Source organism: Erpetoichthys calabaricus, chromosome 15, assembly GCF_900747795.2.
Source record: "Erpetoichthys calabaricus chromosome 15, fErpCal1.3, whole genome shotgun sequence".
In the NCBI taxonomy this organism is placed as follows: domain Eukaryota; kingdom Metazoa; phylum Chordata; class Cladistia; order Polypteriformes; family Polypteridae; genus Erpetoichthys; species Erpetoichthys calabaricus.
In genome coordinates, this window is record NC_041408.2 from 1985879 (window position 1) to 2011973 (window position 26095).

General features: G+C 39.6%; 1 protein-coding gene across 2 annotated transcripts in view; it reads right to left on the reverse strand.

Annotated features, from left to right (window-relative positions):
- The window catches only part of rps6kc1 (ribosomal protein S6 kinase polypeptide 1), a 151571-nt gene that overhangs the window by 56900 nt on the left and 68576 nt on the right, over positions 1–26095 (reverse strand). For both annotated transcript variants that reach the window (XR_007933597.1, XM_028820164.2), the window contains exons 10-11: positions 11518–11565; positions 1324–1456 (exon numbers count right to left, since the gene is read on the reverse strand). Coding sequence is in view for 1 of the 2 variants with exons in the window: in XM_028820164.2 (XP_028675997.1) it covers positions 1324–1456; positions 11518–11565 (181 nt within the window). In the remaining variant the exon portion in view is untranslated. The remainder of the gene's footprint in view (positions 1–1323; positions 1457–11517; positions 11566–26095) is intronic.

Below are 26095 nucleotides of genomic sequence, written 5' to 3' on the forward strand. Positions count from 1 at the left end.
TCCTGTGTGCTGCTGATTGGCTCAGCAACGGAGTGCTGCATTAACCAGGAAGTCTAATCTCACTCATTCATAATTAATGCACGTTACTGCTAATGCTTCAGGATTGCAGAAAAGGTAAAAGTTTTGGATATGTTGAAGGAGGGGAACAGCTACACCGCTGCAGGACACAATTACAGCATCAATGAGTCCACGATTCTTTTTATTTAAAAAAAAAAGGAGGAAAAGCATATAAAATCTATGGTCGCAGTGTCCTTTAATCAGGGCGCAAAACGAGTTGCAAGTGGACGTGATAAGGCAGTAGACTGGATGAAATCTGCTTTAGGGATTTGGATTGAAGAGTGATGGAAGAAGAACGGCGGTGCTAAACAGTCGCCTGAAGAGGCTCCTTTAGAAGAGCTGTAACGCTATCCTTTGTTGTGCAGTAAAATTAAACTCATCCTTATCGGACAAGTCGTCGTGTCATTGTTGGTGAGTAACCATAATTAATTATTTACGTACAGTACTTATTACATGTACATAGTTTAGTGTCGCTGTACACACATTTTACTGTATACAATTTTTCTTGTATTGTACGTATTTATTGCTGGTGGCCTGTCTGTTGTAATGGCTGTAACGTATTGATATCGGAGACGCTCGATATCTTTAAAATAATATTTAGGTTTTACTGTATGTAAACTGTGTTTACATACATAATTTCAACGAATCTTACCTAATATCTAAGAGAATACAAAGGGTTTATGCTGTATAACTGTGCGTGAAATGTTTATAATAGTGTGGGAGAGTTTATAAGGGCTTAAAATATATAAAAATAACCATATAAACATATGGTTTCTACTTCGTGGATTTTCTTATTTCGCGGGTGGCTCTGGAACGCAACCCCCGCGATGGAGGAGGGATTACTGTATACGGGGACGGTTTCCCCAACCCTTAATATTGTTTCTGTGTGCTTCTTTTTACAGCTTATGCATATTTTCATGTGATTCAGGTGTTTTGTTTAGTGGAGATTCAGATTCTGTAAGTTTCTTTTTTACTGTTGTTTTTGTTTTGGCTCTTTTCACTAACAGCACTTTTGCCTGAATTTCGACTCTTTTTTCTGGAGGGCAAACTTAATGCTAAGGGGTTAAAAACTCAACTGTTACTGAGCCATCAAAACGCTGGCATCTTTTGGCCTGTAGGAAACAAGAAAAGTCACCCATCTGAAGGAAAACAGTTATGAGTCTAAACAGCAACAGATTAAACAGTTGTGAGTAAACTCGGAATAATGTATATCTATCAAAAGAAGAAAAATAAGAAGTGATACATGCTTTAAAACAAGTGACAGACCTTCTGCATGCTGCAGCACAAGGAATATGGAATCCTCTGAGATGATGTACTTGTGCAGACGCACCATGTTTGGAACACAGTGGGGGATGATGGTCTTTTTGTTCCTGCTGCACTCACTACTTTTCCTCAGACCCTGACAGAGAACAAAAAGGTCAGTTGTACCCTCAGTTGCCTTTGGAGCATGCTGCGCTCCATGTTTATCAACCAAACTAATCTATTCTTGTTACTCTCGGCTTCAGAGAAACCACTCATCTGCTGCACCATGCCCCCAATCCCCTGAGGCCCTGCTGATGGCATCTGGCAGGTATCCAGCGCACAGAAGATGGCACAAAGCTGCCATTAAAATCAATTACATGGGTCAATGTTTTTATTAGCGTATTTCTCAAACTAAGTCATCAAGATGGCACTTGCTGTTATTTTCCTGCGACCTTTCTACACAAAGACCTTGTTAAATCACAAAGTTTAAGAAGAATAAGATCCAAGGCCATTAAAGGTCGATGGCGCAGAGGAAGAAGTCTGTCTGTGACTATACACATGGGAAACAGAGTACATAAAAGCAGAAGCGCGTTTTATCTGCACATATCATTTGCCATAGCAGGATTATGACACACAGATTTGAGTCCAATGAGAAGAACACATTCTGTATACTTGAGGGCCTCATGCATAATCAACAGTTTATTAAAATATAACAGCTTATAAAAGGTAAAGATATGCTAATACATATCATTCTGCACAAGTGTTTTCAGTTAGGAGTGTGACATTAAAAGCAGAAATATGATTTACAAAAGGGAAATGTGGACAAGTAGCAAGTGACAAGACGAGTGCAGCTCATGTATTAGGAAAACATACTGAGACATCACTGTCTGAACTCTTTATTGTGTTGAAGATTTAACTCTAAATAGACGAATTTACAAATCTTGCCCTTTAGTCTACATTCAATAACCCACAATGACAAAATGAAAAAAAAATGTTTTCAGAAAGGTTTGCAAATTTATTACAAATCATAAACTGAAATCTCCCATTTAGTACTTTTAGAAGCCCCTTGGCCAGCAATTCCAACTTTGAATCCTCTACCTGGATTTGGGCAGTTTATCCCATTCTTCCTGGCAGATCCTCTCAATTTCCGTTAAATGAGATGGGAAGCGACTGTAAACTGCCATCTTTGGGTCACTCCACATGTTCTATTAGGTTTAAGTCTGGGCTTAAATCTTTGTCCTCATGCTCTCAGAGTCCTTTAAACTGTCATATGCCTTTTACTCAAGAGTGGCTTCCGCCTAACCACTTTACCATAAACGCTGAACAATAACAGTGCTGCCGAGAGGGTCACTTTTCCTACTCCTCACTGAATTCTTGGTCACCTCCCTGAAAAAGGCCCTTCTTGCCCAGTTACTCGGATTGACTGGACGGCTAACTCAAAGTAGAGTCCTGGTGACGCCAAACTTCATCCATTTCACAATAATCGAGGCCACTGGGCTCCTGGGGACACTCAAAGCTATATAAGTGGTTTGATCCCCTTGCCCTGATCTATGCCTCGCTACATTTTTCATCATGGAGGTTTATGGAGAGTTCCTTGGACTTCATGGCTTGGTTTTCACCCTGACATGCAGTGTGAATTGTGGGACAGTGTACACAGAGCTACACATGAGCCCTTCTAAACAACGTCCAATCAATTCAGTTTGCCGCAGGTGGACTTCCTTCAAGTTTTGGACACATCTCAAGGAGAATCAAAGCAAACAGGAGGCACCAAACACAATGTGAAGTGCAACAGCAAAGGGTCGGAGTATGTCTACGATTGGGAGATTCTGGTTTTTGATTTGTAATAAATTTGAAAAACTTTCTAAAAACATGATTTAACTTAATCATTGTGAGATACTGTGTGTAGACTGGAGAGCAAAAAAAAAATGAAATCTATAAAACAACACAGTGTGCAGAAAGTACTTTCTGAATCCACTATAAGATATCTAAAACCACAGCAATGAAACAGACATGGCTCAATACACAAAACATTATAAACACATAAAACGTACATATACATTTGCTTAATGTTTCTTCAAAAAAGTGAAAAGCTAGTAGGAGAACAATTAATCTATTGTGTCATCAACTGGAAAAATATCCGTGTTTGGCATTCCACCACCCAGTCTAACATAAAAATCAAGCCCAGTTATTCAATGGCTGTACTGAAAAATAAATATAACAACTGGAGCTCAAGAAAACAATTCCCAGTGCAGATGACGCATCTTTCATTCAGAAAGAGGACTGAAGGGCAGTGCTGCCGGCCCTTTTCTGCTTCCAGGTGCGGTGACACCTGAATGTAGTTAGTGTGTATCCCCTCACTGCCTACAAATCCAGTACAACTCTAATATGAATGACAGGTGAACTTACATGTTAATCAGTCTTACTGATAAATATGGCTTAGTGTTAAAGCACTAGAATGAAACTACGCCTCCTAATGGTAGAATGTGGTGTTTATAGGGCCCTTATTGTCCCGTGTACAGTGAAATTCTGACTTACATGTGTTAATCAAGATGTAACACGTCGCCACTCTCTGGCGCCAGAATTAAGGCCCATTTATTCTCTCTCATGCGTGTAACTTTTACACCTGTGCAACATAAATTTTGCCAGCAGTCATGTTGCACAGATGTGTACGTGTGACCAAAAGCCTCCAAATTTTTTGTTTCTGTGCCCTCATGTGTGCGTCTGAGGGTGTAAGATGCATGTGCACTAGACAACAGAACGTGGATGCGTTAGAAGAGGCCAGTGCACATGTGTTGAATGACTCTGCATTAGTGCAGTGCTGCACAAACACGGTTGTGCTATAAACAGAACACGATGTGCACTCTTTGTCCGCAACCATGTCTGCAGAGGTCTACATCCATTCACTCAGTGAATTAAATTACCTTACCTTGAAATAACGCTAGCCCCGACTTCATCGTCCTGTAGTGTCTAAACTCTTTCATAGCGGGGGTCCTGAAGGACCATAGTTTTTGCAGGTTTTTGTTCAATCCCGACTACTTAATTAGAACTGCAAGTAACACATTTTATTTAACTGTACGGCTTGTTAGTGTTTTCATTCTGCCAAGTCAGGTCATTCTTATATCGTAGATTTGTTCCTTTACATAAAGAAAGATATAATCCAAATGATTTGTGGCCTCAAGCGGATTAGTAATTCCCAATTTTACTACATCAGCTAGTTCATGATAAATACACACAGCTGTAAATGGAAACAGGTTAGATGGAGGACTGGAGACACTCAGGAAGAGACAGTAAGGTTTTGTACTGAAAAGGATCAGGAGATGAAACATATTCAGAGAATTAGAAAAATTCAAAACCAAAAGTCAATCCAATCTGTCGACACGTCTGCATGTTCAGAAATGTACGCGTCTTTTCAGAACTCTCCTTTTTAGGGGGTTAAAAACACTAGAGTTGTGTGGGTGAAAGGTGACAACGTAAATGTCAATGTAGTAGTGTGAACATAGCCTAACATGCATGTGCTAATTAACATACAACACGTCATCACTTTCCGGAGCCACAATGAATGAATACAGTAACCTTACCATGAAATGATGGCATCCTTGACCACAACATCCTCTACTGTACAAATTTTTTTTTTTTTACATTTATAGGGTCATCATCATGAAGGATACAGATTCTACTGAAATACTACTTTAGCTCTGAGGCTAAGGATCTGCGCTGGTATCCAGAAGGTTGCCGGTTCGAATCCCTGTCACTGCCAAAAGAGACCCTACTCTGCTGGGCCCTTGAGCAAGACCCTTAACCTGTAATTGCTCCAGGGGTGCTGTACAATGGCTGACCCTGCGCTCTGACCCAAAGGGGTATGCGAAAACTAACAAATTCCTAATACAAGAAATTGTATAAGGCGAAATAAAGAACAAAAAAAATAAATATGTGTGGCATTAACAGACCAACAGAATAAAGTGTGATCAAATTAAAGATGAGAGCATTTTTCTGGACTGTAAACTGTGCTTGGAGATTTTTCATCAAGTAAAGATGGTGGAGGTTTTAAGGAAAGGACCTTTTTACTCGCTGATCACGGTACAGGAGTTGGCCCACGCTGTATGCATTTCGCCATGCTCTGTACAAAAGGCTCTTGCATGTAAGAAGTAACCAACTTAAAAAATGCTGTCTGACACACCTGTACTGTACACTTCAGGTATGCAGTGGTAATTAAAACAACACGACTGCAATCGAGGTTGTGTTTTCAGTGTAGTCTGGCCCAGTGGCCAGTGTTTTAGGCTTGAAACAATATGGATGCCCGCTCAGTCCCCATTTATGAGACATTGTGTAGATCACCGTGAAATATTTTATCTATGCACTGTTCTTCTCCTAAAACAACAAACCAAACACCATATGCCAATGAGCTCAAAGCCACAAGGTTTCAAGACTCGAGACTTGTCCCCTTAATTCAGTATCATCATGGAAATGAAACCTGAAAATGAATAAAACTGCTTTAATGTAAAAGACAAGTTTCCTCCCTATGACTCATGTTTCTATTTCATCACTGTGCTTCAAAGAAGAAAAATCCTTTGAATGTAACTTAGCATAACATTTTCAAAGCCACTTAATGCAATTCAGGGTCACAGACCCACTGGGCCACTTTAGAGTTGCCAATTAACCTAACAAGCTTCTGGGAAAAAAATCTGTGTGGACATGGAGTCGGGGGGTCTGTGAGGCAGGAGCACTAAAGCATGTTAAAAAATGGGGGCTGCAGTGGCTTATCTAATATCTGATAATAACAATGCTTTTAAATAAAATCTGAATCTCAGGCTTTAGGAAGGACTTGTTGTGTAGTATGTAATGAATACCCAAATACACCTGTGCAAGCACGCAGCACATTTTGCACAAGTCGTACAACATTTTGTGTACAGGAGGTACTGTACATTTTTCAAATGCATAGCACATTTATTTCAATTTGGTGTGAAGTTTTTAATCAATAGTTCCTTGAGAAACAGACATTTTTAAAACTGAGTAGATCAGCAATTTTTATTTGGAATATAGAGGGATGATATGCTGAAATGGCACGCCCACCATGCAACTGTGGCAGGACACTTGATTATATTCAATAATCATTAAATTATAGCTGTTTTTTTCCATTATTGTCATTTGTGAACTATTATTGTTCATGCTTCGTTATTTCTAGTAGATATATTTATCATTTGTTATTTGTATTCTGTCTCTTTAAACATTTGCCTATTCCTTATGTGCCATTGGTGGTGCCCCATGAGGCAGTGTCACTCTGACATCACCACTGCTGAGACCACCCTCGGGTGATTTAAGAGGATCTCAGGAGTTGTGCTTTGAGGTTGCACTGGTTTTGTCAGTATTGTTCTTCTTGGATTTATCAGATTTATGATTTATTTGATGACTGCTGGGATTGGCTCCAGCGTTCCCATGACCCTGCTTGGGATAAACGGGTTTGGAAAATGGATAGATGAATGGATGATTTATTTGCTCTGTCTTTGGATTCAGCACTTCAAATTGTGATTAATGGGATTGTTTGTGTTGGATTACTTTTCAAACAACTCCATTTTGCTCTTTCAAACATTTCCATAATACTTGATATATAAAAATATCTATTAATTAGTTATGGTAAGATTTGTCTCCACAAGACAAAGTTTGACAGTTCCCTCCCTCGTAAGGCATTTTTGTAAAGTTAACCAGTTTCTTTGTATTTAAACTTTTAAAGCAAGCTCCACCTGTTAGGCCTGTGTAGGCCACAGTTGGTAGGCAGCAGTTTGAGGACATGTACAGCACCATGGAAGTTATCAGAATGCAGAAAATGCTGTGACACAAAACTCAGTTCTTGTGCTGAGCACAAAATCAATTGGGTGGATGAAAGAACAAGGCTGGAAAGGGGAATGAGGGAATCAGAGTATGTCTGAAATCTTGCAAAGTGTCTCAAAGAAGGCCTGTGTTCACAAATATTCAATGCTGGCTTGTTAACATTTGTCTGTATAATGACAGGTCCAGCTGTCTTCGTAACCAAGATATTTCACTTGTGAGGTACCTAAACCAAAGCTAATCTAATCCAATCTAGAAGGAGAAACTAATACGACTGCAACATACGTTTTGCTTTTGTCTAATTTAATGACATAACAGGCCATTCTCCGCCTTTTGTTTCACATTCCAAAGCCACAGATTATCTTTTCTCAGATGAGAAGTTCACTTCATTCCAAATAAATAAACATGGACTGGCACAATGTGACAATTGCCTCCTACTTGGCTAAGTAAATACAGGAGACCGAACTCACTCAGCGACTGAGACTTTCTTGTCCTACACTTTTGATTCATGCTGTGGTACCATCATGGCGAGCAAAACGAGCAACACCAATATACGGTTTGGGTGCCCTCTTCACAACTTTATTATTTGAGTTGTTTGCTTTAGTCAGACTTCTAATTAAAAGATTAAAAAAAGATTTGAGAAGAAAATAAAATACTAGTTATAGTACATTTTTTTTTAACTTGCCAATGTTTTAAAGTGGAAAAGCCTGTTTAGGATTATTCAGATGTCAAGTCACCTGATTCATTTTGATTCTTCCACCTTAACCTTCTTGTACTTTTCTTTAGAGCCCCATAGATGTCAAGCAAAAAAAATATTAACCCATTAAGTACCTTGTTGTTCTAACGGATTATTTTTATTTTTTTCTTATTTCAGTAGCTATTTATTTTTCCTGGTATGCAGTTTAGTGAACTGGAACCAGAAGAATACAGCCAGCCAGCAGTTTCAGTAAAGAACCGTTTCAGCCATGGTGGTCTTCCAACTGGTTCATCTTCTAGTTCAATGATTTTAACACAAACCTTACAGTTCTATAATTCATTCAAATTGATTTTTTTTTTTTGCTCGACACTATGGGAGCTCCGTACTTACTGAAACACTGCTCCTGTATAGTGAACGATGACATCAACCTTAAAATGAAAGTGAACTATATGGTCATTACATTGCACTCAAGACAAGGCAGGTTCCTGCACTGTACGAGTGCTGGTAATGGATCAGTAAAGTTTAAAACTCTTTCAGATTAAAAAGTAGAAATCTTCACTATTTGCACCAAAACTCAGATCACATTAGAAGAAAATTTGCATGAGAAGCGAAATATTTGATGTAGGATTGTGGACCTATTCTTTTGATCTGATCAAATATAACTCCGTCACAACAGTGATTTTCTCTGGCTATCTGTCTGAAGAGCTCCCCTTCCGTCTACCAGAGATGAAGTCTTCGCTGACACGTCTGCACAGCCTCCAGGTCCCACTACACCACTGTAAGTCCTCACATAGGCAAAGTTCTCAGGCTAGCTCCCTGGCCTAAAACACGGGGTCTTTTCTGTACAAGAACTTTTGTGTCCACTGCTGGTGACACTCACTAGATCAGGATGGAGCGATGACAGAAACAAGTCCAGGTGTCTGCTTATCATTTAAACACCATATCATGATGTATGATGAATAGGTTGGCTTATCTGGCAGTAAAACATAGTACTTGACTATAACTATTGTTATTGGCAGTTAACACTTCATTTCAGAATGAAGCCAATACCTGCGTTGCAACAAATCGGCTAGCTCTGCTAATACGCCGTAAATCATCACCAAGAGAAATCGCTTTATCAAATCAATAGCACATTTTGGAAAGCATTTCAGTGTTTGAGTATCAACTCCAAAAAGGATATAAAACTGTCAAGGGAGAAGCAGACACCTAGAATGGCTAAGCGGCTCGGCCTTTATCGCCTCTATCTCTGTCCATCCTGGATCTTGGTTGGATGTCGCCCAGTCCTGGAGGCTGTAAAGACACTCTCTGAATCACCCTTGTATGGAATGTGTCTCTGTATAAGATGCCAGTGCAAACCTCTATTACACAGGTTTAAATTCCGACATCATGCTTGTTTACGTTAATTGTTAGTAATAAAATGTTGGTTATATTAATAGCCAGATCATACATTAGCAGACCCACTGGTCCCTCCATTATTCTCATCTTGTATGCTACTTTAAGCTTTATGCAAAACAACAAGAGGACACAGCTTTACAAAATATCTGCTCAATAGGCTGATTCAAAGTAATCGGTTTGATGGAGACAATCTCAACCTGGGGCTCCCAAGGCGGAGTGATGGCTCTGAGGCTAAGGATCTGCACTGGCAATCGGAAGGTTGCTGGTTCGAATCCTGTAAATGCCAATAGGACTCTGCTCTGTTGGGCCCTTGAGCAAGGCCCTTAACCTGCAACTGCTGAGCGCTTTGAGTAGTGAGAAAAGCGCTATATAAATGCAAAGAATTATTATTATTATTACTGTATTAAGTTCAGTCCTGGAGGACCACAGGAGCTGCTAGACTTTGCTTCAACCCAGTTTATTAATTAGAAACAGCGGAAGAAACTACTGCTCATGCTAGACTTGTGTGCTTCATTTTAGTTAACTCACTTGTTAAGAAATCCAACCCTTAACTGCTTAATTTACTCTGAAGAGGCCGCATTCACCACTTTTAATAACTTCCTGTTAACAAAGAAATGCAAATGGCAAAGGAGCCAGAGGCTTACCATGTATGTTGGTCCCATTTATACGGGCGTGTGTGCATGTGTGTGTTCATCATGAAGTACTTGATTTAACAAAGTGTTTGCAAATGTTATACCACTGCATAAAAAGGTGACTGGGAACCTCTGAGTAACTACAGGCCAGTTTAACATGCATCATGGGGAAATCGACAGAAGCAATAAAGAAAAGATTGAAAAATCAAATGTCAAGAAAAGGATAGTGAAGAGTCAGCATTGTAATGATTGGTTTGGTTCATTCATTTATGATGAGAATTCCTGAAGTGTTATGAATAAAGTATATATCTATTTTATTACTTTGTTTCCACTTGAAGAATTCAAATCTCACCTTCATTTTCTTCTACTAGAGTTCTTGAGGAAGTTAAAGAATTTTTTAGAATTATTATCAATGACATTTTCTTTGACCTTGGATGCCTCCATTTTAAGTAGGGCTGTAGTAGCAGTTGCTATGGCATTACTGTAGGTGGTATCCAGGGGTCAAAGCTATAAAGGTTAATTGTATATGCTTCCTGGTATTAAGGATTGGACAAAAACTGTGTTGGTATGAGATTCTAGCAGCAAAAATGTTTCCTGGTTAATGAGCTTGTGTTGAGACTTTTTGGAAAAGAGTTTGGCTTGAAATCTCAACTAGGCCTCATCTCCTGATCCTTTTCATTTCAAAAATTCTCACTGTCTCTTTCTGAATCAGTACAAGCATGGGATCAGACAAAGGAGATTGTGTTAGACTAACAGTGTCTGTTAAAATTCTAAGAGGAAGCAACAAAGGCAGGTGATCAGAGCGGTGCAGATGAGATTAGCCATCTGATTTTTAGAAGGCTTTTGATAAGGTATGCCATGAGAGGTTAGTGATTCTAATTAAAATTCAAAGTGTTGTGTGGTGGCAAAATAGGAAACAAAGGAACAACGGGTATGGGTGTGAGGAACTTTAGAAGAATTACGTGATTTATTTGGAAAGAGGTGGGAAAGAGAAAGTGAAGGACTGAGAATTACTAACCTGCTCTGTGCTACAAATTATTGAGATGACATTCAAAGTAAAAGGAATAACCTGACATGGTAGAAGGAAAACACTAACACGCCATAAAATTAAACCACTAATTCCGTCATCGGCAAGAATTGTCTTCTAATTAACCAACTAGGTTTGAACAAAAACCTGCAGCCAATATACCTCTCCAGGACTGAATTTGAGATCCTTTGATTTAAACGGTAAAGAGCAACACTTATTCCGAGAGTTTTAAACATCATATTGATCATTCATTTTTCTAATTATTTTAAATTTGTATTGCCTTATCATATTATAGCACAATATTGACCTACTTTAAGATAACTTGTTCAGTTAAAAAGACATGTGAGGGCACTATTTATGATACCTGGCAGATTGTTTCATACCCAGAAGATAAAAAAAAAAAATTCAGCAAGTGTGCTAAACATGGCTTGACGTGAGAGCATTTTGAGCACAAGGGTGACAAAGTCCACTGAAAATGGCTTCCTACTGTGTTAAAATACAAAAGCAGCAAAACTAAACCTTCTCTGGAATGAAAACAGTGACATGGAATGTGATCAGCAGTGACAGTCAAGACTGTGAGCAGCAAGCAAAACTTATTTAATGTTAGTGACAAAATAAAAAAGCACAACACACAACCCACTTACTTTCAGAATAAAGGTTTCTTGTGTCCTCTTATCCATGATCAGTAACACCTACGACAAATACAAAGAAGAAAAAAGTCAAAATCAAAGCACATTTCATCTTGTAATAAACTGCAATGACCACTCATCTTTCTGTGTGAAATGTTATGAAGACATTCTTATTTTTCCTTTGATTGGTCCCAACTAACTGTAATGAGAGTCAAATGGCTGTTTATGCACGCATTATATAAATGCATTATATAATCTAACCATAGTATCCCTCAATTTATTTTCAGCAGTTTCTACAGAATAACAACATTTGTGTGTTTAATAACTTCTACACATTGCTTAGATGAAGGAAAATGTTCTATCAACATAAAACCCTAAATAATTTCTGGTGGTTGCTTCTTGTAGGACAGTTCTGCCATCTTGTTTTCATAGTTGATGTTTCTTTGGCTCATGCGTGGCATTTCTACATTAAACTGCATATTCCAAGTGTTTTCCCAGTTCTTTATGAATTATTTTTGCTGCCTCCTCAAATGTACCATCACTCCAATATTAGTATTAGCTGTAAATTTGACAAGTATTAAAACACACCAGAATCAGAAATATACTGTAAATTAGAAAAAGGAAGGATCCGAGGACAGACCCCTGAGGGACTCCACTGATGACACCGATCACTCCATTCTTCTCTGACAACTGCTGGTTAAACAACCTGAGCTGAAGTTTTGAAGGTCACCTCTGATGCCAAAAGCTTTTAGTGTCAAAATAAATCTTTGGTGTGGGACTCTATCTATCCATCTATCAATCCACAGTGTCTTTCACTCTACTTTTTTTTTTTTTAAAGTCAATTTATAAATAGTGTCAGACATATGTAATTAGTTGTATATAACTGATATTATTGGGAAGAGTATTTAAATTTTTTGTTCTCTATAATAAAACATCATTACAGGAAATGGAGGATAACTGTCGCCAAATTTGATCTCAGTCTTTTTGAAAGTCTAATTAAATTATTTTAATTATTTGAATAACAAAGTGCAGCCACATTCCAAGGCCTCGATCTTAAATTACATGAATGCCAATGAAAAGGCCATTGCTGCCAGCCTTGCCCCTCAACTCTACTCACCGGTTTCCACCATGAGATCAAGTTAAGGTCTACCACACTACTTGGCAGGGCTGGATTAACCATTAAACAAAGTAAGCATATGCTCAGGGGATCAAGGGCACACCACAGAAATTTTCCATTGCCGGATTTGCCATGAACCAAGTTCCAGAAAAATCTTGGGAATACAACAAAATTCGAACCTGGTAACTGTCGCATGGTAGACCGAGGCTCATGTGATTGTTCTTGTCTTGGTCATGTCGGCTCTCCCGTTCAGTCGTTCTCAGAAAGTGAGTGCAGCACATCGTTACCAGACGTACGATAATTTTCAAAAAATAAAATTTTATTTTACGGCTAATTTATTGTTTGTATTTTGAATTAGAAATATGTGGGGGCACCAAAGTCTTAGGGCCTCAGATGGTCTTAATCCGGTCCTGCGACTTGGCCACTTATTTCATGTGTACACATGGGCACACCTCAGGCATGTTCCCAACGTGGTGTGAAAACAACCTATTCTAAAATATCATGATGTCAACAACTAACATCTAAAATGATCGAAAGTCAAAATGAACAAAAATAAAAAGATGGAAAGAAAACAAATTCTGATTTTCTATTGAACTGGGACAGTAAACAAAACACAAAAAAATAAAATTAAAGTTACTATTTCAATATCAATTATGACACATACAAATTACATCCATTACAGCTGTTTAAGCATTTCAAAAAAAGGTGAAATAAAAATAAAAATTACACAGTTTCTGGGTGCAGATGGGCAGTTATCTCAAAAGCTGCATTCACAACCCCATGGCTATCTGTGGCAGAGTTCATCCCCAAAATACTTCATATGGAAAGCCCTCACAGTGGTGTGTGATTCAGAAATCGTTCTCACTTCTTTTCGCCAAAATGAAAAATCGCTCTTTGATTTGTACCACAGCATTATCAAAAGATATGTGAATTGCTCCCAAACTAATTTATTCTGAACTCCTATCTTGCCTTTAATTTTTTTTCACCATAGTTACAAAATGCTCATAAAGAGGAAAGCTACCAAGCAACATATGCAACACTTTTTTTTTCCAGGATGCCCCATGACCCTCTGCTTTTTCTGAAACAGGTGTTGGCTAAATGATTATAAATCGGCCCCTGGATAAACATTCACAGTTGAGCCAAGCAGGACCAGCACTAATATAATTAGAAGTGAAACATCAGGCCAGTGAAGGTATTCCATCTGTTTGACAATCCCATTTAGTTATCTCTGGTGAGTCGACAAGGAGTAACTTTAAGAAAACGTGTCGGCTTCGATTGCCAAGTTATTTGATAGCGCAGTTAATGCAGGCAGAATCACAGCTGGGCTCTACCTGTGAGCATCTTTGAAAAGAACTGCAATTACCTGCAAGTGAGAGGAGCCGCTTCTTTGCCATTTGTAAACCATTTTTTATGTGAAAGATTCATTACTCTTCAGTGCACAAGCTTTCTGAGGGGAAAAATATTTCAGGCTAACTGTATAATTATATTTTTAGTTTACATAACAGCGCACCATTTCTGGAAGTTTAATTCAAAACAGAAAATCAAAATGTTGGCTAGCAGCCCGATCACAGCTTGGAAGGGAAAAGTGCAAGACAAACGACAGGCAAAAAAAATAAATAAATAAAAAACAAAACAAAAAAAAAAAAAACCACACATAAACCACTAGGGGATGAAGGCATCATTAGTATAAACAGCTTTCAGAACTTTAAGGTACAAAGGGGACTTTGGGTGATAGAAGCAAAAAGGAAATTAGTCATATTTTTAATCAGGGAAACACCAAAAAATGAAAAGTCTGAAGAACAGGAAAGTAACTGTGGTGGTGAGGAATAACACCGAAGAACGACTAAGACAACGTCGTAATGGCGTAGCATTGAGGTGCTCTCGCAGACTTGGTTAGCTGGGTTGAAAGTCACTGTATCAAAGAGTTTGTTATCACAGTTTTGTTTATTACATACTGCCCTGGAGTGGAGTATCTTCCATTTTTGACCTGTAAACTTATTTTTATGAAGTTTGAATCATGCTGCTTGATTGAACCAGGATGAACTGAATTTACAGGACTTTAATTACAGGCATTGCGGGCATCCTTTCTTGTACTGGTTTACAACTTAATGGTGGAAACAAAAGGTGGCAAGTAAACCCCCCAGAGTTACAGAACCTGTTAAAATTAATTAATAATCAGGGAACGGATGATGGACGCTGTATGACTAGAAATTAGTTTACAGAACGAGACAATCATTAAATCAAAAGAACATCTACTCCTTGATATTTCTAATTTTCAGTCAGCTTTTTCAAGACTGTTTCTATACAGACTTTGCTATTTTATACATTAATACCATTTGTAAATGCCACATTGCTTTTTTATTTTTTTTTAAATATATTTTCTACACCTTGTCTTTTACCAAGAGATGCATTTCCCCAACAGTGACTGACCCTTTACGAAATGCTGCCCCCACTCAGACAACTGTGCGCAATTCATCTAACGCTCTGATGCACTGGTGATTGTGTGGGATCCCACGCCCATCACTTTGACAATCTCAGTGGATTTACTGAGGTGGACCATTGCACTGTCCTCGCACAAACAATCGTGCTAAATTCAAAGAGGACAGATTGCCACTTATAAACAGTGGGTCAGGATAAATTCACAGATGGGGTAAGGAGGGGTGCAAACACACTGGCATGTGAAAAACTGGGTTGTGACAACACAAAGGTTGGGAAACGCTGATCTACAGTGACTGATATAGCAAAAGGGCACCAAGTGTGGGGAGATTGCTGCTTTCTTGCCCACGAGGCTTACCAAGGCTATAAGAGGTTGCACCTCAACAATTAAGGGTACTGTGGTAAAAGTACGACCTTGATTAGTTGGTAAGTGGCACATAACCAAAAAAGTTGAGCTTTTATGTGAAGCTAATGGGACACGTGTCCAATGTAGAGAATTCTATGTGGTATTTTGTGGGGTGACTGGTAACTGACACCACGAGAGACTCTATCTGGACAGGTTTGCTGTGTGTATGTGTGCCCATCTGTGAGTGTGCTAAGCTTAATCTTCAATGGCTGGAATAGACAAACCTAATAAATGGTCCTGGTAAGTCTCACAAACTTCACAATACAACACATATTTTTTGTAACAGTGAGTCATATTTAAAAGTAACAGTGATAATAAACTCTAATTACATGCACCGGGAGTGTACATAAATCATTTTAAATATCATTTTACAACTTTGTGGCTGAAATTGCTTCACTGACAGCAGATTCAAGCTCAAGTTGATATAAAGACCCCTGTGCTGTTAGTTGTTTGTTTTACAGACAGTAACAGCGGTTTGTGAGGTTCAGAAATGGAGATGTGTAATACTGGAGCACCTCAGGGGCCTGTTCTATCATGTCTCCCTTCCTGCTCACCCTCTACGCAACAGATGTCCAGTATGATACGAGCACTCGCCATCTACAGAAATCTTTAGGTGACTCCTCCATCATGTGCTGCTTTAATACTGGGGATGAGTCGGAGTACAGGAGGCTGGTGGAGGGCTTCGTCTTGTGGTGCAAGAACCACCACCTGCAGCTCAACATCAGCAAGACAAAGGAGCTGGTGGTGGACTTCCTGCGTGTCAAAGAACTTCTGAGACCAGTCATCATGCATGGGGAGAACGTGGAAGTGGTGCTGGGGGTTCACATAAACTATACACTGGACTGGTCTGACGACACTGACTTACACTTTTTAATTTGCTATTTCTGCACAAATACACATTTATTATTTATTTGAATATCTATTGATTAATTATGTCATTTGTACCTGTTTGTTTTTTTATTTTTCTGCTGCTTCATGCTTCAAATTTCCCCTTGAGATTAGATTAGGCTAGATAAACTTTATCAATCGACCTAAATTTTTCAAAGTAGTACCCGATGGAGATTTAAAATCTGTGAAGAAGATGAAATCTCAACCTAAAATTGTTAGCTGCATCCAAACATGACAGACCGTGGATCGTTTAGGCACTTAGCTAATGCATTATAATGGCAGAGAAATACTGAATCATTACAACCTTTAGATAATGCAGTCGTGGGGTTCTAACGGAAATACTTGGGACACGTTTAATCACCGTAGCATTAAGTGTCACTCAGCCAACTCTCGTGCATTTCTACAAAAGTTAAGTTACTTATATTTTTTTTTTTTAATTTTGCAGACATGAACACTATGTCACTTGCCCGCTTCGATTTCAGAGAGCAGGAGAAGTGAGCTGCTGTGACTGAGCTTTGTGTGTGAGTGTGGAGAGGGGCAAAGGAAGAAGCAGATTGTTGGCATATAACGAGAGCTACCACTGCATTCTGGTACAGCAAGGGATGGTGATGAATAAATAAACAATGCCATTACTATCATAAACCGTATTCATACTACAATATGAATAAAGGAAGAATTATCAGGGAAATTAATGAATAAATAAATATGCATCTAACGTCAAACCTTCCTTATATAGTAACACTAGGCCATCCTTCTCCGCCCATATCCAACTCCACCCCAAACTGCAGGTGTTTCAGAGAAAAATATAATTTTTTATATTTGTTCAAAAGACAAGCTGAAGTGACGTCTCTTAAGATAAAATTAAAACACTAAACTAACTGGTAACTGAAATGGCACAGAACATTTTTCTGTTTTAGATGAGTTTGCTTTTCAATGGGAGATTTTGAAATTTTAAAAAGAGTGGGTACCAGAGAGCACTGTTTAAGATCTCAGAGACATTTTCTCTTTTAGCTCGGGTGCAACATTCGATTTAAAAATTACGTTGTGAGTTCCGTCAGGTTCCCCTTCTCCAAATTGCGTGTGATATGCCGGGGAGATTAGGAAGGGGAAAATACTTGTTCACAGCACTATAACAGGGAAAGAAAATGTCAAGCAATTGTATTATCTACACAGATGATTTTAAAAAATTCTGAGAAAGAAAAGAACATTGTGCTCCTTTTGGTTAACTAGTCAATAAAATTCAATGCTACTGTCCGAAAATGTACATTTAAAAGAAAAAATCTTTCCTAATGTGAGGCTTTAGTGAAATTAAAAGTGACTATGCAGTATTGCCTTTATCTTTTCTCCACTGTGTATTTACTAAGCATCTGCAGTGAAATATTTATTTAAATCAAAATGGAGCTGAATGAGCCCATAAGGTTTTCATTTCCATGTGAGTTGTGCTCCATCAGTCAAATCAACAAAGAATTACTGAGAGTCCCTGGTGTTTTACACGCGGTTATCAGTACATGACAAGCTCACAGAGACGCTCGACGCCAACAGACCAGGTCCACGTCATCAGATGAAAACCCCCAACCAACTGCTCCCTCTTTCAGGTCGAGCATGGAAGGCTCTCCAGGAGGCTGTTATTTAGTGTGCAGAGGGCCCATCTTCATCGAAATTAAGGACCTGGCAGTGACAACCTTCTGTGTGGAAGCAAACAATGCACAATCACATCATTTCAAAATAAGAAATAACTGAAAAGACAAAAGTATACATTTCTCCAGCTTTGGTTTTGTCAGCCTTAATGATTATCCCCGAGTACTGCTGGCATTTTAAGAGTGAAAAGCTTTCAGGCCACAGTGTAATATTGTGAGTATTATTATTACAGCACACTTTGCTGAGGTCAGGATATGACACAACTGTTGACTGATGTTTTACACAAAGGAGAGCAGGTGGGTTAACAGGCTTGTTCAGAGTCGCACACTGAGGTAGAGGTGAGTACAGTGCTTAGCCAGTATACCCCAGCACAAGTTCTGGTAATGTCCATACTGGCTTTCACACTCAGCTTAAAGACGCCACTGCTGGGTAACTGACCACTGTAATATGCTCTTGATAAAACGGTGCCCCCTTCAGAACGTTCCTGTTATGGGCCCAATGCCATCAGACAAGATTTGGAGTTTTGTGTAAATTAGATTTATGTCATCTTGAAAGTGATCAGTAACATTTTGATTGCTTTACTCTATATGTATAAATGGACAACAAAATTTGCTTTAAGGCCTGTTGATAAAATGACATCCCTTTCAGAAAGTTTGTGTTTTGGGGCCAGTGCTCTCACGGTCACGTTTTATCGAGAGTCTTGAACCATCCTTTTTTTTTTGTTTGTCTTTAAATGCTTGGAAACAAGTGGACTTACAGTCCTCCCAAGATTAAAGTTCCAGCCCCAGCAGATTCTGAAAACCTGCAGGTTGTCGTGCCGTATGTGCTGGACGGTCAGTGGATGCCACAGATGTTGTTCTTCTTTTTCCCCCATCATGTAATCGGCTTCTGCAACCTACTTCATGCTCAGCAGATGTTGCTGCTCTTTTTCTTTCTGCTGTGTCACTTTCTAGATCAGTTCACCTGGGCAGTTTGCCGTAAGAAAGACGTAAACCCCAATAATTTCACAGAGGTTGCCACATTATTTGCTTCACCAGCACGTATCACATCAGAATTTTTTGACAGTGGTCTGTGATTAATCACATGCCAGATGGACACAACCCTTAGCATTTGCTATATATAAATATATAGATTAACATTGTACCCATGATTGTGTTTTTGTCCTTTTTTATATTACACATTTCAGTATTGTTTTGTTTATTACTTATGTATTACGTTTTACTGCAGTGGATCTCAATTTCAGTCCTGAGGGCTCCTTGTGGCTGCAGCATTTTGCCCCAACACATTTTTTCTTTTGATTAGACTCCCACCTTCATTAAGCAAACAGTTATTTCCCAGTTTCTATGATTTTTTTCATCCATCCAGAAATTACACACTGGTCACACTACATTTTTACTGAATGAAGCAGGAATGTATTTGTGTAAGAACTCCTCCTTTTCCTTCTAAATATTTTTGTTTTGTTGTAATGTTCGTTATATAGATTATTATTTAATAATGAGCACGCATGCATTCATGCTCAAACAATCAATGATATACAAAGAAACCCCACACTGAAAGTTGACCTGCTAGTGCTCACTCAAAACTGGAGGCACTTAGTCAACGTCCAGCTTCAGCTTGCTGGATTTACCATTCAGACGCAGCAGATGGAAGACCAAAAAAGTCAAAACAAAAAGATCACAAGGTGATGCTCTGGACCAGTGTGTTCTCAGGTCACACTCACTCACTTATTACGTACTGTTGAACTCATCACTGCGATGCAAACAAGGGCACACGTCTCTCCAAAAACCCAGAATGGACACTTAGTTCCAGGGATTTCTCACAGCTGCATTTTGTGCTAAAAAACAACAGATGGAGCACAACTGTTTAATGATTTTGACCTACAGAGAGGAAGCAAGCTTTATCTTTAATGAAACGCAGCATACAATAGAAAATGTCAAACAAATAGTAAACTTCAAGGTCTATAGTCATGTGTACATGAAATTCTCAAATTATATATCTTCCTTCAGACTACTCAAATTACTTTGAGCACCAAAAAAAAAAAAAACACACACAAATGGCTGCCAAGCCTTATGACTTTAGGACGAAAACTCTCCCTGAATCCACAGAGACAAGTGGCTCTGCAGGATGGCCACCCATTTTGCATTTCTAGTTTCTAGGCCCTGAAAAGAATGTAGTGAGGTGCCACTTTACCACTTTCTGAAGTGCCCAGAGGCCCTGGGCTGAACAGGTGGCACAGAAGGAGGAAAGGCAGCCAGTGGGAACAGACTCCACTATGTCTAGATGGAGATATCCAGGGTTCACTCTGACATATTGGTGAGTCATCTTAATGGTCACTGCCTACTTTAGGTCATCACTGATTCTTCCAGGTGAAAAGAAACAATCTAAAAGAGTGGAAAGATACAAACTACCTTTTTCAGTAAATGTGTGTTAAAAATGTTTAGCACACTAACATCATCTGTAAGCACTCATGTGCTCTGAGCTACGAAATCAAAACTGAATGCTTTACCAACTCAAGTCAGATAATTCTGACAATACAAAGCCACCCAAACTGTAACGACAACGCTGACCTTTCACCTTAGTTAATTGTTTAAAATAAAACAGCCTGGTCAGCCTGAAATGCCATTTTAAGGTCAAAATGTACAGTGCATCCAGAGAGTATTCACAGCGCATCACTTTTTCCACATTTTGTTATGTTACAGCCTTATTCCAAAATGGATTAAATTCTTTTTTTTTCTCTCAGAATTCTACACACAACACCCCATAATGACAACGTGAAAAAAGTTTACTTGAGGTTTTTGCAAATTTAAAAATAAAAAAATTGAGAAAGCACATGTACATAAGTATTCACAGCCTTTGCCATGAAGCTCCAAATTGAGCTCAGGTGCATCCTGTTTCCCCTGATCATCCTTGAGATGTTTCTGCAGCTTCATTGGAGTCCACCTGTGGTAAATTCAGTTGATTGGACCTGATTTGGAAAGGCACACACCTGTCTATATAAGGTCCCACAGTTGACCGTTCATGTCAGAGCACAAACCAAGCATGAAGTCAAAGGAATTGTCTGTAGACCTCCGAGACAGGATTGTCTCGAGGCACAAATCTGGGGAAGGTTACAGAAAAATTTCTGCTGCTTTGAAGATCCCAATGAGCACAGTGGCCTCCATCATCCGTAAGTGGAAGAAGTTCGAAACCACCAGGACTCTTCCTAGAGCTGGCCGGCCATCTAAACTGAGCGATCAGGGGAGAAGGGCTTTAGTCAGGGAGGTGACCAAGAACCCGATGGTCATGAGGTCCTCTGTGGAGAGAGGAGAACCTTCCAGAAGGACAACCATCTCTGCAGCAATCCACTAATCAGGCCTGTATGGTAGAGTGGCCAGACGGAAGCCACTCCTTAGTAAAAGGCACATGGCAGCCCGCCTGGAGTTTGTCAAAAGGCACCTGAAGGACTCTCAGACCATGAGAAAGAAAATTCTCTGGTCTGATGAGACAAAGACAGAACTCTTTGGTGTGAATGCCATACGTCACGTTTGGAGGAAACCAGGCACCGCTCATCACCAGGCCAATACCATCCCTACAGTGAACCATGGTGGTGGCAGCATCATGCTGTGGGGATGTTTTTCAGCGGCAGGGACTGGGAGACTAGTCAGGATAAAGGGAAAGATGACTGCAGCAATGTACAGAGACATCCTGGATGAAAACCTGCTCCAGAGCGCTCTTGATCTCAGACTGGGGCGACGGTTCATCTTTGAGCAGGACAACGACCCTAAGCACACAGCCAAGATATCAAAGGAGTGGCTTCAGGACAACTCTGTGAATGTCCTTGAGTGGCCCAGCCAGAGCCCAGACTTGAATCCGATTGAACATCTCTGGAGAGATCTTAAAATGGCTGTGCACCGACGCTTCCCATCCAACCTGATGGAGCTTGAGAGGTGCTGCAAAGAGGAATGGGTGAAACTGGCCAAGGATAGATGTGCCAAGCTTGTGGCATCATATTCAAAAAGACTTGAGGCTGTAATTGCTGCCAAAGTATTGAGCAAAGGCTGTAAATACTTATGGACATGGGATTTCTCAGTTTTTTTATTTTTAATAAATTTGCAAAAACCTCAAGTAAACTTTTTTCACATTGTCATTATGGGGTGTTGTGTGTGTAGACTTCTGAGGAAAAAAATGAATTTAATCCATTTTGGAATAAGGCCGTAACATAACAAAATGTGGAAAAAGTGATGTGCTGTGAATACTTTCCGGATGCACTGTGTTTGGAGTGAAGTGACGCACATTTAATATGAGTATTTGCTCTTAAGCTGCATTGTGTTCAATGAAATAATCTTTAAATGCTTTTTTTTTTTTTTTGCAGACCAAACAACAGCACCCTCACGTTTCTTCAAATAGTTTGACCAGAAATTTACATCAATGCATGAAGTGGGAAGGTGAAACATCACAACTCCAAGAGCACACGAGTGTAGGATATAGCCAATGTTACTACAGTGTATGACAGCTGATGTTTTGTTACCAAGACTAGTGTTACAACAGCGTCTTATTTATACATAAATATGGTTTATGAATGTGTACACAATCATTACAAAACACTAGATTACAGTATATATCCAAGAAAAGCTAGAAGCTTGCCAACTTCAAAAAAGACAACTATTTCAACTTTTCCCAACAAGAGTCTTACTTTATTTCAATTTGTTCCATCCTGCTCTTTGCTTGCAGTGTCTGCTCCAAACGTTTGTGACTTTTTTAGGTCTTTCTTCAGTCAATTACTAGAGAAGTGTAAGCAATCAACATTGAAAACAAAACACACCCCAAGTTTATCCCTTCATTTTAGCCTTAGAGTAGTTTGCTCTTTAACAAGGAGAGGGTGAAATGTTTGCTAGCTAGAAACCAAATGCTATTCTGTCCATAGGGGGCATTTAAATGCAGCAGTATTTCTTAGGTAGGCCCAATGTTTTGTTGACAACCCAAGAATTTTCTGCTTCTGTGCAAGTCAGGGCATACTGACGTTAGGTGATATCTTTGATGAAGACAGGCCCCCATCCAGTCTTTGAGGTCCTGTTATAATGATACTCCTTTGTCACCCTTTTCCTTCTACCAGTAGTTCAGATAAGTTCTCAAAGCAAGTAAAGCCCACTGTGCAGTTTATCTCATCTGTTACTATATAACCAGAGCATCCCTATATTGCACAAGAGGCTGGCCAAGGCTTCCTTGTGATCACTATCAATTTGTTCATTCTGGCAACATGATCTTCCCTCTGTTGCCCCCATCTCCTGAAACTAATTCAAAATGTAGCCTTCATCCAAAAATCTTGCTTCCCACGTTCCTTTCAAGACTTATGTTCAGTAGAGACAAGGGTCCTTAATTCCCAAAACCTCCACATGAATGAATGTTATCCTCTCAACACAAATCTTAATTGTAACTGCTCTTGAACTCTAAGCAACAAATATGATCCATTCATCCCTTTCTAATATTGCCAAATGGAAATTAGTGGTCCAGCTGGTCAGGTCTAGGGGTCTATGCCTCGGCTTTTTTTTTTTTTTTGTCATGGGGGCACGTGGATTTGTCTGTGGGCTGCTCACTGCTCTGCTCAGTTCCACCAAGGTGTCCTTAATTTTTCTTCATGGCTCAGCATCTTTGAAGGGCTGATTTTGGGGTTCAATATGGAGTTTCTTGTATAAGCGAATTGTAATAAGTGTTGCCCTATTATGTTTCTCTGATGGCTTTTCCAGTTTCTCACTGGAAATTACTGAATGTTGCGTTCGTGTACTATGGGGGTTTTTGGAGTTAGAATTTGTGATTTCTCTCCTTCCCATTTCAATGAACTCATCTGAATTTCCAGTCAGAGTTTTGAAAGAAACAATAAGGACAATGCTGACTTGAAACTTGATCCACACAAAAAGCAGTTAAGGATTAAATTTACTTTTCTGTGAAAATAACGATGAAACTAAACATATTAAAAACATATTGCCTCCAAATACAATTCAACGACAAATCTGATATTTCTGGCTAACCAGGTGAAAGGTCAGCATTACATTGTTTTGAATCACCCAACTTGGAGCTCCCACTTTGAAGGGTGGCCATATCAAATTTCTGCATGGGAACCTCATATTCTCCATCTGACAGAAAGCAAGTAAATGCAACATTAACGTTCATTTAACCCTAATGCTGTTTAATGACTGCTCATCATGGCCTGATCCTTCCCCAGTCCCTTATTGGCTGTGTCTCTCATGCATTCACCACCTAATAGCTAATGTGTGGGGAGTGTATTGGCCCAAAATAGATAGATACTTTATTAATCCCAAGGAGAAATTCACATACTCCAGCAGCAGCATACGGATACAAAAAAAAAAAAAAACAATATTAAAGAGTAATAAAAAATGTAGGTAAAAACAGACAATAACTTTGAATAATGTTAACGTTTACCACCCCGGGTGGAATTGAAGAGTCGCATAGTGTGGGGGAGGAACAATCTCCTTAGTCTGTCAGTGGAGCAGGATGGTGACAGCAGTCTGTCGCTGAAGCTGCTACTCTGTCTGTTTAGTGGATGCAGTGGATTCTCCATAATTGATAGGAGCCTGCTGAGCGCCTGTCGCTCTGCCACGGATGTCAAACTGTCCAGCTCCATGCCTACAATAGAGCCTGCCTTCCTCACCAGTTTGTCCAGGCGTGAAGCGTCCAAAATGGCGGCTGCTGCACATTGGTGGTGGCTGAAGGGGCTCTTAGAGTACTGAGAACAGCGCTTTACAAATGCAATGTTGTTCTTCTGATTGTCTCATGTTCCCTTATTCTTACTTTACTGACTTGGTAAGAGACCGTGTGTGATATGAACAAGAGATGAACACAGTCAGCGTAAGCCAAGGCCAAGGCTGAAAGTCAAACTGATCCATCATAAAAATTATAAGTACCCTCCAGAATTTGACGGCCTATAACTAAAGCTAAATTTCTTAAAATCAGAAAGACACTATCAAAAAGATTTCAGTTTGCATGCAATACCACAAATTATCCGCAATCTCTCATACCCCAGAAATGCACACCTTGACCTTTATATGGTCACTGCAGCGACATCGCATGTGTTTTGCATTTCTGGGAAGTTTTCTACTTCGTGTAAACATCTTGATGGAAAAAAAAAAATTAAAAAACTGTCAGTGCAAGCATGCAAGGTTGGAGAGAGCCTAAGGTCATGCATCTGTCACAGCCCTGAATCTCCTTCACAGGAGCAGCTTTAGTTAATGAAGTATCATCCGCTAGATCCAGGAGAACACAAGACTGACTTCCTTCTGCTCTACTGATTCTTCATTAAATGTAGAGTTAGACATTTAACACCAGTCTGGCCACAAGAAGCCTGGAGGTCTGCCATCTGCCTCAGCCCAGGGTAAGTGGAAAAAGAGCCAGAACCACCTTCATCACATATGGATTAACACACCAGTAGAAGGCAATCTAAAAAGCCACAGGCACACAACAAGCTTTCACAAGACGACAACCGGAGGACTTGTGGGCGTTTCCACTTCAGACATGAAACTGGGCAGTATGGTAGAGTAAAAAGCAAATAAGACAAGCTTGTAAATGTTGCCAGAAGGAGGCACACATCAACAGGGCACTCTTCAACAGCTAGTTCAAGATCTGTGTCTCATTATTCTCTTCACTACTTCACTTCCAAGACTCCTCCGAGTTTTGTCACTTTGATGGAGAGCATGAGATGGTGGTGAGGGCTCACAAATATACAGAGAGTGCATGTTGTGGACCACAGCCTGATAAAGCCTGCCCACAATGAGGGTTGGAACAAGAACAGCCGCAGTCGCCTTTATTTCTGATTATTCCTTTGAAGTGCGTAGGTCTCAGTATTCTAGATGTTCTGTCAGACTGTCATTGCAGCTGCAGCTCTCAATGTGGCAGTCTGCTGAAGTAACAGTATTACTGTTGTTGAAAATGGCAAGTTCAGTACACCGATATGGCTGGCTGGCTCAATACAGGGGGGTAAGTGAGGACCCTCTGGAATTTGATGGACAGACACTTAAAAATGGATGTCCATGATGGCTGACACTCATCCTCTGTATACCATTCTGACTAAACAGGGGGACATTTTCAAGTATGCAGGGCAGCCCATACGAGCAACA